This window comes from Carcharhinus amblyrhynchos, chromosome 34, assembly GCF_965287045.1.
Source record: "Carcharhinus amblyrhynchos chromosome 34, sCarAmb.v2.hapA, whole genome shotgun sequence".
In the NCBI taxonomy this organism is placed as follows: domain Eukaryota; kingdom Metazoa; phylum Chordata; class Chondrichthyes; order Carcharhiniformes; family Carcharhinidae; genus Carcharhinus; species Carcharhinus amblyrhynchos.
In genome coordinates this window covers 15,877,472-15,894,117 of record NC_137357.1, presented here as the reverse complement: position 1 = coordinate 15,894,117, position 16,646 = coordinate 15,877,472, and the positions used below count along the sequence as shown (strand labels likewise).

Below are 16,646 nucleotides of genomic sequence, written 5' to 3'. Positions count from 1 at the left end.
GCATTTTATCCTGGGCTCTTACTTCACACAATATTGGCCCTGTGGTCCTGTGTTTGCTACACTGATTCCGGGGACCCAGCTAGGACAATTTCCAGATTTCCTTGAGAAAACTGTGTCCTCTCAGCCTTTGATACGTCATGCTTTTTTTTGATTCATGTGCCTCAACTCCATCCTCCCCGCCAAATTTGGAACTGCCAGGGTTAGCCTGGTCCACAGCTAACATCTCATTGGCAGCTCTGCTGGAGCTATACCAGTGGTTGTGTGCAGAAATCTCACAATCTTCTTATCCATGGACGCTGGTGACTACTTCTTCATTCCACATTTGAATGTTTGTACAGCTCATTTAGCCAAATTCTTTGAGGGTGGATTTTTATGTCATCGTCCTGATGTGCTTGATGCCATTGAAGGCCAGGAATTTCTCGTGCTCTACGCTGGTAAAAGTGCTGTTATCTGAAGCCAGAACTTCTGGTCCTCCATGGATGTAGAAACCTAATGCAACTTTTTGACCATTGTGTCGGAGGTGATCAAATTCATCTGGTACACACATCCATTTGTTCAGAGTGTGCGTCCACCAACCAAAGGAATATGGAACTCATGAAGGGACCCACATTGTCAATATGTGCTCTCACCCAAGCCCGGCCTGGCTATTCCCACAGGCGTAAATGAGCTGCAGTGTGTCAGTTCTGCTAAACTTGGCATAGGTCACATTGTTTAACCATGTCCACCATAGCAATGTCAATGCCAAGCGATCACACAACTTCTCGCCAACATCTTCTCCTCGATTTTCCCGTGTGGATACTATGTAATTATTCCACAAACAAATGCCTTCCAGGTTTGAGAACAAACATTCATGATCCCTAAGGATTCCACCATTGTCACAGCTCAGTTTGTCTTGGCGTAAAGTAAGGTTTCACAGCCTCTGAAGCTCAACCATTGAACCCCCCTATTTAATATCATACTGAGGGTGTGGGTGTTGATGGGGAGGCAGGATCAGAACATTGAATTTGATGATTAGCCATCATCAAAATAAATGGTGGAACCTCAAAGGGCCAAATGGCCTACTCCTGTTTCTGTGAACCAACTACTGTATAAAAGCGACCAGGTTCCCTTCATTTTCAGTGCTTCTCCGATACAAGTACTAGCTTGGCTACAGTATTCTTCAGTCTCAACCATTGAACACCACCCTGCAAGTAGCAGTAAGTGTGTTCCCATGTGAGTGTTGCTGAAGCCCTGGTGTCCACCTCCATCTTGAGTGGAAGTCCATTGATTAGCCATACCATGGGTATTGAGGCACTTTGCCCACTTCAATGTGATTCAACGTTAACACATTTCACGGTGTTGACAGGTACTCTTCCATACTGTGGACCGACATTGACTTCTGACCTTTTCTAATGCACCTGAAACACTCTGCATCTCGAAATTTACACTTCTCTGCTAAGTGACTTCCCCCACATCGAAAACACTGGTTTAAATTCTTTGTCTGATCATACTGACCAATTTTATTCCAATTTCCTGCAGCTGTAACTCATCCTTTAGATACACAGGCACTCTCAAATCTAGCACTGCTCTTCCTTGCAGCCTCTCTCCACAACTGGTGGACCCCGTTCTTATGCACTTTTTTCCATGGAGAATTTCTGTAGCCTTTTAAATCAAACTCTGACTCTACTTGCAAGAACTTTTGGATTGCTGCATTATTTATCCCAAATACTCATCTATCTCCGAACATGTCATTTAGGAATTTTCCAAATTCACCAAATTTTGCTAACTTCCTTAATCTTGCAACGAAACTGGTCATTGGATTTTCTGGGGCTCTCCCCATTGAATTAAATTTGTACCTCTGAAGAATGAGCGAGGTTTTAGATGGTAACAGTTCCTGACCAGCTCCATTCGCTCAGTAGATGACTGAGTTTGGAACCTCTGGGAAAGTCAAACTTTTTACTGTCCCATACATCTGAGTGATAATTCATTTCCTGGTCGCTGAGATAGATTTGAATCAGACTGCAAGTCTCTTCTGCCATGCAATGGTGTGCTAACTCTTTCCTTCATCGTATGGCACAGTGGTTAACACTGCTCCCTCACATTGCCAGGGAACCAGGTTAGTTCCCTGGCTTGGGTTACGTCTGTGTGGAGTCTGCACGTTCTCCTTGTCTGCGAGGGTTTCCTCCCACAGTCCAAAAGGTGTGCTGGTTAGGTGCGTTGGCCATGCTGAATTCTCCAAATAGGTGTTGGCATGTGGCGACTAGGGGGATTTTCACAGTAACTTCATTGCAATGTTAATGTAAGCCTACTTGTGACACGAATAAATAAAAACTAAAAAAAAACTATTGTACTGGAAACTGAGTCAAGCACCAGTTAAAATGAACTATTTATTTACAAACAGTAACAAGATACACTGTGTTCTGATTCACAGTGCACCTTCTCAACTTCCAAATTCAAGAACTGAAGACAAAAGCTCGCACTCTCCTTTAAGCCATGTGCGCTCCTGTTCTATTGGATTAATAGGTTGCGTGGTCCCACCAAAGCTTGCCCCTGAAAAGGATCTTACCCCAATAATACCCTTGAATATTTCAAATGCTTCCAAAGAAACTCAAATGTAATTTTGCATTGCTCTGAATAATTAGATATTGTGGAAGGCTGATGTCAAAAATACAGCAGTGCATCAGGAAAGCAAATTCAATTGACTATTTTATTGCACCGTCTGATTTATCCCACAAACCTGAAAGGATTCACTTTGTTGCTGTCAGGAAGTCAAAACTATTGTTTTAGGCTAGGCATACACATAACCAAATAACCAAGAGAGCAATTCTCCTGTAGGTTTGAGAAGTGGAATGCCAATTGACCATTCATATTGGCTATCATTTTGCTGGGAAACTATGCCTTTTGTTTCTTACTATTCACTGCTGGCAAGCAAAGCTTTTCACGAACAGTGCCACTCAAAATTAGCTTAGGCACATCAAAATTCATATTAAGATTATTTCTCTGTTTTCCAGTATCACATTTGCGACTTAATAGCTTTGACTGATATTAGTGGTGCCCGATGAGCAAAATAACAAATCTTCCAACTCATGTGGAATCAACAAATGCATTTTTTGATCTCTATAGTTACTAACAATTCAGTCTGACTCTCATTAATTCAAGACTAAAATTAGAATGTTGGGGGAGGTGGGGATAGCAGGGTGACTTCAGTCACCACCTTAACAAAATTATCTTTGCAAATCGCTCTGTCACCCTGTGCACAGTGACCCTATTCCGATATGATTACATACTTATTTAGCATAATGATATTTCATCTGGGTAGATCTCTTTTCCTAGTGGTAAGGTCACACAACATTTTTTTTTGTAGATTCAATGCATTGGTAATATAAAAGGAAGAAATTATAACCTTCAATTTGTACATCTCCTTTCACTGCCTCATAGCTGTTTTTATCGATAAATATGGTAGCTCGTCTGTGTACAAGCCCAAACTTCAGTGAAATACCTGACCTGTAATTTGTTTTGCTGGTGTTGATTGAACAATGAAATGAACACTGGAAAAACTTAAACCTGCTTATTTAATATCTCAATCAAAAGAGGCCTTGGTCAGGCTTCAGCCAAGGAAACTATCCACCTTCAGAAAGAAAGTTCATCCTCAGACCAACACTTGCCATTCTGCTGACTCAAAGATCCAGGAGTTCCCAGCATCCTTAATAAGGTTCTTTCAGACGAAAACAAGCCAGTGTGGTGTCACAGTGGCCTTGTCTGTACAACACCAGCTATAAAACTTTTTTATTCATTCATGGGACATGGGTGCTGCCAGCTGGCCAGCATTTATTGCCCATCCCTATTTGCCCTTGAGAAGGTGGTGATGAGCTGCCTTCTTGAATTGCTACAGCCCATGTGCTGTGGGTTGACCCACAATGCCATTAGAGTACGGTAAAAGAGATCAGAGGAATTCTGAGTGGTAAGTGCTTTATTGGACTGAGATGGAGCCAGGTCCTGCAACCAAGACAAGAGCCTTCATGAACTTCAAGTAGGTGATCAGCAAAAAAAAACGAGATGTTAAATTTCAAAGCCGCCAGAATCAAGTCGGAGCAGACTGGTCTGTGATGCATCAGTCAACACAAGTTGAATCCAGAGATGTACCAAGGAATTGAGAAAGCAGCGGGCCCAGCTATAACCAAATTAATCCCTTTGAAGACAAACACAGGGATGATCATCATTGAACCTTGAAAACAGATGGAAAGGTAGGTGGAGCACCATCTTGATCTGTGCAACAGAGAACATCATCACTGGTGAAGCTGCCAGCTCCATTCCAGATTTCCCTTTCCTGGAGGAGCCAGACAGGGAACCCATCATAGTGGAGCTCAATCAGGCCAGTGGTAAAGCTTCAGGATAGAATAGTATTCAACTTGAAATCATCAGGAGTAGAAAACCAGCCCTGCTGCAGCATCACTGAAAACTGTCTCTGCCGGAAGGAAAGATTTGTGCCTCAGGATAAGCATGATGCAGTAATCGTCACTTTGTACAAAAGTAAATCATTGACTTTCAACATTACAGATGAATTTGCTTGTTAAATATTGTGAGGATGCTCTTTGTCCATGTTGCTGTGATGACATTGCAGATCCTGACATCATGCTTTTACCCTGAGTTGCATTGGCATTTCAGAGCTGGCAGATCCATGGTTGGCATGATTTTCTCACTTTGGCAGTTATAGGAGAAGTGCTCTGAACAGTGCAAGCCACTATTCATTGCTTCATAGACTTCAACCAGAGCCTTTGATCTTGTTAGCAGGGTTGGCCTGTTGAAATTGCTGTGCAAGTTAGGCTCCTCTTTCCATGGAGATGTGCAAAGTTTCAGCTGCAATGGAGCAACATCAGACATGTTTAAAAAATCAGGAGTGGGATAAAACAACGCTGGCGCCAGCTCTATTTGGTATATTTTTCTTCATACTTCTATTATATCCTTTCAGTGACTCAATGAGGGTGCCTACCTGCAGGCCAGAGCCAACAACAAGCTGTTCAACTTGGCAAGACTGCACACTGAGACCAGAGTCTGTCTTATCCTGCTCCATTAATTGAAGTTTGCTGACTAGTCCAAGCTGGCATTCCACGTAGAAGTTCACTTGTAAGAGCTTGTGGACTAGTTCTCCCAGGTCTCCTTGTCATTTGGAGTGACAATCAGCATCAGAATGACCCACATTATGGGGAAAGATGGAGAGATCCAGCCCCCCATCACATTGACACCATCACTCTGGAGGTCATTGCAGAGTAAAGGGTCAACATCTGAAACATAATAATGATGTAATATTGATGCCAGATCATATGATTAAAGAAAGAGATCTTGGAGGGGGAGAAGCTCCAGCCTCATGTAGAAATCCAAATGTATAAATGCTCTCTGGACATAAAGAATGATGATTCTAAGAAACTACCCACTGAGGTAGCATTAACCACACCCAGCAAAACAGTCATTGACAATTGAACATATCGAATTGTCAGCAACCTGTACCTCGATGCCAAAATCAGCACTAGGATTGCTGAGGCCGTGGTGGTCATGTCAAAATCGAGTGGATCAACAGCAAACTAACCAGAAATACAAAGTGCCATGTGTATCAGGCTTATGTTCTCAGCCAAGTAGCAAAGCATGGACAACACATGCAAGTTAAGAGGCTGAACAACTGCCACCTTAGACCCGTACTGGCTATCACCTGGCAACACAGTGTGCTGAATATGGAAGCACACCAGCAAACAGTGGCATGTTTGTCTTCTGGAGTCAGTGGCAACTCCATTGGCTAGATGGTGTGAGCTGCATGGACAACTGCCTCATCTGCAAAAAACATATTCTTTGGTGAGCTTGCTATCGTCACAAAACCAACAAGTAGATACACAAACAGAAAATGTTGGAATAGCAGATCTGCAGCATCTGTGGGGAGAGAATAGAGCCAATGTTTTGAGTCTGGATGACCCCTCGTCAGAGCTCTATGGAAAGAAAAAGATGAGTCTTGCAGGTTTGAATGAGAACAGCAGAATCATTACCCATCTTCAATACCTGTGCTTCCAATATGACTTCCATTTTCTTCAGGCAAGGATTTCCACCTCACCATGGTGGACAGTCCATTCAATTCAATGCGACTTTGCTCTGGCATTACCCACCAAGCATGATTAGATATCCTTATTCTCACCTGCCACCTGACAAGCCTCTGATTACTGTAGTAAAGTTGAAAATACCTGCAATCAAGATACAGATTTACTTAATTTCACCAGCATCGTTGCCGTTGCTGTGGAGCTAAGAAGGCCACATTCCAAAGAAAAGTTATCTCAGCATGAAGACTCTGCAGACTGCATAATGTGCATTGTCTGTTGCTGTACAGATTAAAAACTGGGTTAAAACTGTACTTAGATTTTAAAATATATATCCGTTGTCCAATGCCAACTCAAACAAGGTTGTGAAATTTTGTACACAGAGTAAAAATGGAACCATGGCACCATACCATATTCAGCCCATCACGTCTGCCGATGCTTTGAAAGAGCTATCCAATTAGCTCCATTCCCTTTCTTATTCCCCATATTCCTGGAATCTTTCCTTTTCAAACACATATGCAATTTCCTTTTGCAAATTAATATCGAGTCTGTTTCCAGCATCTTTCAAGGTGATGCATTCCAGATCATAACCTTCTTCACAAGTCACCTCTGAGTATGCAAGACCACGTGAGTGTTGGACAATGCCCGGTTCATATTTATTTCAACAAAGAATAAGAAAAAAAGGGAACACCGCTTACCTATCTGGAACTGTTGCTAGGAGATATGCTACTTGTGCTGTGATCAGGTGTTCAAAAGGTGCCCCAGCCTTGTTCATGAATCTAAACCCATCACCATAGCAGTGGAGGGGAATCTCCTAGCAACTGCATCAACTGTAGATAAACTGACTGTTTATAGATATTTTGATCTAATTTTCTGAACAGGATTTTGTTTTTAACTCTTCCTTCTCTTGTGACAATTGGGCCCATTTTATGAGTTGCATGTAGGGATTAAGCGACGACGATTTGAGTGGATATCGGGTGCATCCAACCGATGTTATACAACAAGCTTTTTTACCCGTTTGGATTGCTGTTCTTATCATTTGAACCAGGGTAAGACTGCACATTTTGTCTCAAGTGGCTGATGAAGGCTAGAGGTGATGAGCTTCTTTGCAGTTTACCTTACCTTGGAAAGGTTCATCATTAAAAGATAATCCTGCCAATTAAAAAGCCTTCAATCATTTGACAGATGAACAGCAAAGACAAGGGCTGGGATTCTCTAGCCATTCATGCCCGACAGCACACCCCCACTTGCAGGGTAATGGGAATACCCAATGACAGTGACAGAACCAGAGAATCCTGGTGCACACATACATGCTGGTGGGAATACGTGCTGGGAGGGCTGAGAATCTCACCCAAGATATATAAATGTGTTTTGAACTTCTTTCAAATTGTCCAGTACAAAAAGAGATCACTCAGCCCATCTTGCCTGTGCTGGCTCTGTATATTTCACATTTACAAAGGTTTTAAGTTTAATGCCAAATGACAGATGCAACATGAGATAGACAGAACTAAGTGATACCACAACCAGTAGATCAGATCTGAGCACTGCTGCCCTGTCACATCCAGTCACTACCGTACCTGCTTCCACTGCCTCCCCAGTCAGCCCGCTACTCTCTGTGTAAAAAGTCTGCCCCATACATCTCCTTTAAACCTTGACCCTTGCACCTTAAACCTATGCTCCCTAAGAATTGACTCTTCCATCCTAGGAAAAAGCTTCTGACTATCCACTCTGTCCATGCCTCTTATAATCCTGTTGACTTCCATTAGATCTCCTCTCAAACTCCATCGCTCCACTCATAATAAACCAAGTTTCTCCAATCTCTTCTCATAGCTCATGCCCTCCGTACCAGGCAACATCCTGGTAAATCTTTTTTGTACCCTCTCCAAAGCCTCCACATCCTCTGTTTGTGTGATGACCAGAATTGAACAGCAGCCTAACTAAGGTTCTATAAAGCTGCAACATGACTTGCCAATTTTTAAACTCATTGCCCCGTCTGATGAAGGCAAGCACGCCATATGCCTTCTTGACTACCTTCTCCACCTGCATTACCACTTTCAGTGACCTGTGTGCCTGTACACCCAGATCCCTTTGCCTATCAATACTCTTAAGGGTTCTGCCATTTACTGTATATTTCCTATCTGTATTAGACCTTCCAAAATGCATTACTTCACATTTATCCAGATTAAACTCCATCTGCCGTTACTCCGCCCAAGTCTCCAACTGATCTAGATCCTGCTGTATCCTCTGATGGTCCTCATCGTTATACACAAATCCATCAACCTTTGTGTCGTCCGCAAAGTTACTCATCAATCCAGTTACTTTTTCCTCCAACTCATTTATATATATTACAAACAGCAAAGTTCCAGCACTGATCCCTGAGGAACATCAGTTGTCATAGCCCTCCATTCAGAAACACACCCTTCCACTGTTACCCTCTGACTTTTTTGACCAAGCCGTTTTGTATCTACTTTGCTAGCTCACCTCTGATCCCTTGCGACTTCACCTTCTGCACCAGTCTGCCATGAGGGACCTTGTCAAAGGCCTTACGGAAGTCCATGGAGACAACATCCACTGCCCTACCCTGATCAATCATCTTCGTCACTTCCTTGAAAACTCAACCAAGTTCGTGAGACACGACCTTCCCTTCACAAAACCATGTTGCCTCTCAGTAATATGTCCACTTATTTCCAAGTGGGAATAAATCCTCTCCAATAATTTCCCTACCACTGATATAAGGCTCACTGGCCTGTAATTACCTGGATTATTCTTGCTACCCTTCTTAAACAAAGGAACAACATTGGCTATTCTCCAAGCCTCTGGGACCTCCCCCACAGCCAGTGAAGAATCAAAGATTTCTCTCAAGGCCCCAGCAATTTCCTCACTTGCCTCTCTCAGTATTCTGGGGTATATCCTATCAGGCCCACTCACATCCTCTGTTGAAAATTCATGTTGATTGGGGTGGAGGAGATGATAAAAACTAACTGAATAAAGGAAAAAAAGATACCCCCCGCAAAAAAAACAAAATAATTTGTTTCATGATGATGTGGCATGTCTTGGTCGGCTCATGCTGGCATTCTTCATATGTTGGGCTTCAGCGGGGTGAAGTACTGGCTTAGACTTCGCACTGAGAGGATATGCACCAACCAGTTTCACACTTCCTTTACAAGTAAACTCAAAACCATGTTAGCTCAGATCTCAGAGTGGGCTGACCACTCAGCTTTCCTGACTCACTCAAACTTAAAGTGAGGAGGCAAAATTGAAATTAATTGAACAAAATAGATGGGAAGAAAAATAATTAACATCCACGATTAAAAGACGGGTTTCTTAAAGCGAAGTGAGACATTGCATTTGGGTTGAGTGGTGCGTTGCATTGAAAATAGAAAAGAACAAAACAAGATGTGCCTTGCAGACACCTCCTTGAAGAGATTCTGGTTATAGTTGCAATGATGAGAGTGACAGCTCCTTTCTCCATTATGAGTTTGTGAAACAGTATATGATTGCAGGCTATCAGTATCTGACTGCAAGGAAGAATCACAAGCTGGGTTTCCTCCAAAAGCATACTGTGTGTTTTTAGACAAGGAATGAAATAACATGGCAAACAGCAACTCCAGTGGGTAAAAAGGCTTGAAAGGCGACTGCATCCAAATGCTCATCACTTAATCCCTGTATTAAAATATATAGAACTGGGGCCAATTGTCAGTAAGAAGTGCAACAGTAAACACAAAATCCTGCTCAGAAAATGAGATTAAATAAAAATGTGTACTTGCACATAAAAGATTATGAATGCCAGAAACACATGGGGAAGATCCAGTTCACCGAAAACCTCTGTTTTTCTCAGATTCTCATGAAGGAAATTTCAATAATAATGATAATTTGCATTTATTTAACACCTTTGACAAAGAAAAATGTTTCATGACACTGCACACCAATACAATCAGACAAAAATGGATTCAAGGCCATCACAGAGATATTCGGACAGGTGACCTAAAGCTTTGTCAAAGAGCTGTACTTGAACAACAGTCTTAAAGAAGAGGGTAATGGAGTGGCAGAGGACTTTAGAGAGGCCTAATAATGTATGTGATGTCTTGACAACTGAAGTGCAGTGGTGGGGAGACTGAGGGGTAGGGGTTGACAAAAAGGCAAAGTTAGAAGTACTGAGAGATCAGGATGAATCATTAAGACATACAGCACAGAAACAGACCCTTCGGCCCAACATGTCTATGTCAACCATCAAACACCACCTATATTAATCCCATTTACCAATACTTGCTATTTTGCATTGGCGATTTAAGTGTTTGTCTGGATGCTTCTTAAGCGTTGAGAGTACCTGCCTCCACCACCCCCTCAGGCAGTGCATTTGATATTTCCATCTTGATGAAAAATGTGTCCTCAGATCCCTTAAACTACCCATCTTAAATCTATGCCCTTTGGCCTGACATGTCTCCGCCATGGGGAAAAGATTCTTATGAGTCCTTGTCAATTTGTGTACCTCGATCAGATTCCTCCCTCCTCCCCTCTGTTCCAGGGGCAAAAAACCCACTTGACCCAGATTCTGTGTCAAGACCTGAGTTACAAGTCTGGAAGCAAGAACAGAGACACAAATGGATGAAGTCATGGGAAAGAATTAATTGAGGCATTTGAGGATTTAGAGCCAGTGTTAGTCAATGAGTACTGTGATATGTGGGCAGGATCTTGAAGGGTGATAGGATCTGGACAGCAAAGTGTGAGACGAACTGAAGCTTACAGAGGATGGGCTACATGAGGCTGACCTGGACAGTGGTTCGCATCTCAAGTCTGAAGGTGATAAAGGCATGGATGATGGGTTTGCAGCAAATGGATTGAGACAGGGACAGAACTGCAAAATTTCACACACATTGAACTGGCAGTTTTTGTATTGTAACTACATGGGGTTGAATGCTCACCTCAGGGTTGTGGAGGACACAGATTGTGAACAATACAATTCACTCTGAATGGGATGAAATCAAAGGCAAAGCAATGGAGTTTATGGTCAGGCCAAAAATTACATTTCAGATTTCCTTGCATTTATTTTGAGGAAATTGTAGTTCATCGAATCTTGGATATTGGAGCTGCTGTCTGACAACCTGGAAGCATTCAAAAAGTCAAATGAGGTGATGGAAATGCAGACATCAGCATGTGCCTGGAAAGTGATCCCTCATTTACATCAGATGGTGCTGGAGATGAAGATGGAGGCGAGGATAGATCAGTCAATAACTTTGTGCATAATGGTATGGGAGCAGGAGGAGAACTCGTTGCTGGAGATACTTCAATCTTACAGGAAAGGGTGGAACCAAACAAGGACAATCTCGCTGAATTGAGCAGTGATTGAGGAGAATTGTGTCGTTACATATGTCAAAAGTGTCAAAGGGATAATGCAGTACTTTTTTGCTGATCCCAACTGGAGGAGAAACCTTTTGCCACAGTTAATTTCAGTGTCTTCAGTCAGTATGAGGTAAAGTTTCTCATTGTTGTCCATTTTCCCTGCCAGAAAAGAATAGAGATGATATTAGGTGTTGTTGAGTCCATATTTCTTGTGAAAAATGGGTCCAAAGGTCAAAACGTTCTGCTTTGACTATTAGAACCATGTCGAACAACATATTGTTTAAGTGCAGCAGAGATAGCCTGGTGCCTGAACCAACTGTTAGGCCCTTGAATATGCATGTGAAGAATCAAATTCTGTTTTAGAGTCCAAACTCAGAATGTGCTTGTCCTGAAGACAGCTGGCTTTGGACCAGGATTACCTGATGTAGATCTCACCTAACCAGTGGTTCTTAAAAGAAACCACTGGTTCTTGTGCATGGCTAGTTTTTAGTTCTGAGCAATATTTAACACTGAACAAGACATTTACAACATCTGCCAGATTGTTACATGGTTGCACACATGCATAGTTGGTGAAAACAGCCAGCAAAAATGTATGCTTTTAAAAATAACCCTGTGGAACCAAAAGATGCAATGGACTCTATCAATTGCGCTGTTGATGGCCACTGCTTAACTCCCTTCCTCCATGCACCTCCTCCGCCATTGATTCACCTCAGCTGGAACTATAATATTGAGGGAGGTTCCAGCTCTCGCACTATGTTTATACTTGATATGAGGGTAGAAATGGCTAGGAGCGAAGCATTTTAGCACAGTAACTTCCTTGTTCACTGCAAGAAGCATTGTAAATGTACATGTAAAGAATATATTGTAATTGTAGAAACAGCAATTCTAAGAAACCTGCCTATCATTAGCGTAAAGAGATCTGTATGTGTTACATATATTGTGAAGAATGCAAGATAAAAGTAAGAATTACAAGGTGGAAATCACATCAGTTTTGTCATAAACATTGCGTTTCAATCTTCTCTGAAACCGAAGAGGGCGTATTTCCCTGCAATTATTCACTGCTCTCTGGAAATTTGTATGTCCTCAGAGTTCATGCACCTTCCAAACCGACATAAATAGACCTGATACAAGCAAATAGTTATAAATCCTTTAGTCTGTTGGCTCTGATATAACCGTTCCTATATACACAGGCAAGTTGCATGCCTGAACAGATTATAGGTAACAGGATTCCATTGTCGTGATTGATTTACACTAATGCTGCTTTATTTTTTGGCTTAGGTTGTTGGGACTTGGATTCATTTGTGTCCAGGTTCAACCTGGGAAGCTCAGTGGCGTCAACCCAACTGATGACCCAGAACTTTGAAGACTGACTGACAGGCTCAGCTTTGAAAGCTTCCAAAGAGGAACTTCAGCTTTGCATCACACCCAACTACCAGAAAAAGTGCTTCACTGCTTTTGCTTGATTAACACCAAGGCATGATAGTTTTGTTTGTCTGCACAGATTTCACAAAAATGAGCATAATGAGGGATAACCTTTGTCAGTATCATAATTGCATCTGAAATCCTGAGAATTGAAAATATTCCATCGGCAATAATGGAACAGTTCTGTCTAACTCGTAAAATCAGTAAGAAGTCTCACAACACCAGGTTAAAGTCCAACAGGTTTATTTGGTAGCGAATGCCACGAGCTTTCAGAGCACTGCTCCTTCGTCAGGTGAGTGGGAGATCTGTACAAACAGGGTATATAAAAACACAAACTCAATTTACAGAACAATGATTGGAATGCGAGCCTTTACAGGTGATCAAATCTTAAAAGTTACGGACAGTGTGAGTAGAGAGAGCGTTAAACACAGGTTCAATAGATGAGATTTTCTCACTAACTGTCCTGTCTGAAGATAATACACATCTCTTTAACTTGTGCTTAGTGCTCTCTCCACCCACATTGTCTGTACCCTTAAGACTTGATTAGCTGTAAAGACTCTCATTCCAATCATTATTCTGTAAATTGAGTTTGTATCTTTATATGCCTTGTTTGTGAACAAATCTCCCACTCACCTGACGTAGGAGCAGCACTCCAAAAGATAGTGGCTTGTGCTACCAAATAAACCAGTTGGACTTTAACCTGGGCGGCACAGTAGCACAGTGGTTAGCACTGCTGCTTCACAGCTCCAGGGATCTGGGTTCGATTCCCAGCTTGGGTCACTGTCTGTGTGAAGTTTGCACATTCTCCTCATGTCTGTGTCAGTTTCCTCCGGGTGCTCCAGTTTCTTCCCACAGCCCAAAGATGTGTGGGTTAGGTTGATTGGCCATGCTAAAAAAAAATCGCCCCCTAGTTTCCTGAGATGCATAGGTTAGACGAATTAGCAGGTTAAATGTGTTGAGATATGGGGGTAGGGCCTGGGTGGGATTGAGGTTGGTGCTGACTCGATAGGCCGAATGGCCTCTTTCTGCACTGTAAGGATTCTATGAGTTGATTTCTATGGTGTTGTGACTGTGTTTACCCCACTCCAACGCTGGCATCTCCACGTCATAACTAGTAAAATCTCAGATCTTGGTCTATTTAACATCTTTATTATCACTGTGAAAAGAAAATAGATTGTTGTCTTTTTTCAGGGATTTTTGTATAAAACGGGTCTCGTGACTGCGCAGTTCTTCTGTCCAAATGTTACAACTACTTCAAAGAATCCCAAGTGAGAGGAGTATGAGTGCCATGATTTCAGCACAAGGCTCAGTTCTGAGCATTTAATTCTGCTCTAGTGGGCCTGCATTGGGCAATTACATGATGATTGTATTGTGGATTGCAAAGGAATTAAGATTTCACGAGGGTGTTTTGGGGAGCGGAAACAGGTGAGGATGGGACATGAAACAGAACCAAACTGACCCAAATTACTCCAGAAATCATTTTTTTGACTAGTGGCAAGCGGATTCTTGGGTTTCATTGTGGAATGAGTTTACTATTTAGACTGAACAATAAAGATTTCGTTGTCTTTTCACCATAAGATATTTTATCATCTCAGGAAAAATGACTCAATACACAGAATTGCAGAATTGTTACACAGCAATGCCATTCTTATCCATCTAAACAAAGCTGCTTGCTTCTCTTTAAATGTCTGCAGTACCCTGGTCATAAATTTTAGAAGAAAAATTGTTCTGCACTAATTAATTATAATGAAGAACATCAAGTGGATTCAAGCTAAATGGTGAAGTATCAAGTAAGACAAGGATCCTTGTCTTGATAAGTAAATTCACAGGACGCAGCATTACCGATCTCTGCCTTCTATCTCCATCTCCTGCCCCGAGTATCCGAGCTTATTCTGTTTATATGTTCATGCTCTTCACCTTTATTTGAGCCAACCATTTCCACACAAGACTATTCATCCTACCTTCGATTGAGAAGGACCTTACAATTCTTCTGTTATTACATCGAATTTTGTTTAAAGCGCCGCCTTTATTCTACCTGGAGTTGAATTCCATGTGTTAGTGACCTTTTATGTGAAGGAAGTCCTGATATCAATTCTCGCACAATTACTCTCAATTTAAAGTAAAAAATCTCAATTTCTCTATTCCATTTCCTTGACTGTGCGATGTATACATCATCATTCTCTGATCAAAAAATGACTTTTCTCCATTCTTGATCAAGACTTGCACGTTTCTGTTCTCCCAGCTAAAAATTTGCTTCCATATAATTACAAATTTGATTAACCAGAAGCTGGAGTCTCAGTGATGGGTAATCTCCAGATTCAGTCACATGGTGGCGGCTTGTCCTGGGAATGTTAGACTGTCTCCTGTTTCTTCTGCCTGTTCTGTCATTAAAATTCAGAAGTTCTTTATTAAAGATACTAAATTTAGCCTTATGAGTTTTGAATTGTCCATTGTCTTGAAATACTTTTTAAAAAAGATTGCCAGAGAAAACTATACCAGCAATAACTTGGCTGGTTTATCAAATATTGAAGGACTGTCTGATGACAGTATTCTATCTTTACTCGCCTTTGTCCCTCGGTGTCCCAGCTGAGAATCACCACAATAAATAAAATGCTGCTTGACAAAATGAAAAATGTATCAGACTTGTTCATCGTAAAATTTCCATTTCATGACCTAGATATTTACTTCTGAATTAGCTAGGTTTATTAGTGGGACTTGAACATTGCATGGGATGTAACTTGCATTTGATCTTTCAACATATTATGAATTGCATCAAAGACAAAGGACTCTTTCATCTCTGTTAAATTTATATTTAACATTTGTATCCCCACAGAGACCATTTGAATTCTTTGCTTCTTGGTTTTCAATATGATTGCTGATAAGGCCAATCTTCTAGCATGTAGAATTATACGAATCCCAATCTGTAAATTGACTATCAAAGGTGGGTCTGAAGGACAGAAAACCCGAGAGAATTTCTGAACGAGCGTACAGAGAAAAAGGAGTATGTTAGACTATAGCGATGATAGTTCAAAGTAATTCTCTGACTGGTCAGCACTTATTGAACAATCCTGAGTCCATACATAGATACACTAACATCCAATTCAAGATAACTAGTTCAGCTGATATGTGACTCAGTTATATTTGAGAGAAGCAATGTAACATTTATGTACAAAAATCTGTTCTTTGCAAACTAAAGGAATCTGTTCAAGCCTTGCATTTTTTTTAATTTCCCAGGAGCTTGGGAGATTTTTCCTTATGTTTTTTTTCCAGGGCAACGCCTTAGCCAATCAGCACTCTTTTCACTGTGGTATAAATTGCTGTGATAATTTGAAATTTGTCACTCTTGCCTTTGTCCTGATAAGAGAAAGATGAAACGATTCAACAACATATCTCCCTTTCAGCAATGTTCAAGATCAGTAATCATCAACTCCTTCAGTGTTCTAATAATGCATTTATGAAAACATATTATTTATAGATATCAGTGAGATGGAGGCACCTGCTTCTCCGTGCACACAGTCTGAATCCAGTGTAGTTGAGGATTTGCTGTGTCAACTCTCCGGAGGCTGATTCTGCACCTGCACAAGTGATCTGAGAAAAATCCACTCAAATGGATAAGACACGTGGCCTGGGTAAGACCAGAAACAAAGGATCTGGCAAGGTCAGGGATATGGAATTCCTGCCAAATTTAACAGCAGAACCTCATTTTACATATTGTGGTCTGTTTCATGTGCAACAGCTGGCAAAATTGACAGCCTGGCCTATGGGCAGCTGGAGGCGGGGGGATCGGGGAGAGGTTCTTGGAAGTGGGCATGAGGGGCAAATACGACC

General features: G+C 41.6%; 1 protein-coding gene across 1 annotated transcript in view; it reads left to right on the top strand.

Annotated features, from left to right (window-relative positions):
* The window catches only part of pebp4 (phosphatidylethanolamine binding protein 4), a 417,145-nt gene extending 404,015 nt beyond the window's left edge, over window positions 1-13,130 (top strand). The window contains exon 7 of the mRNA XM_080217125.1: window positions 12,675-13,130. Within this exon, the coding sequence (XP_080073251.1) occupies window positions 12,675-12,766 (92 nt within the window). The 3' untranslated portion in view covers window positions 12,767-13,130. The remainder of the gene's footprint in view (window positions 1-12,674) is intronic.
* The last annotated feature ends 3,516 nt before the right edge of the window (window positions 13,131-16,646 follow it).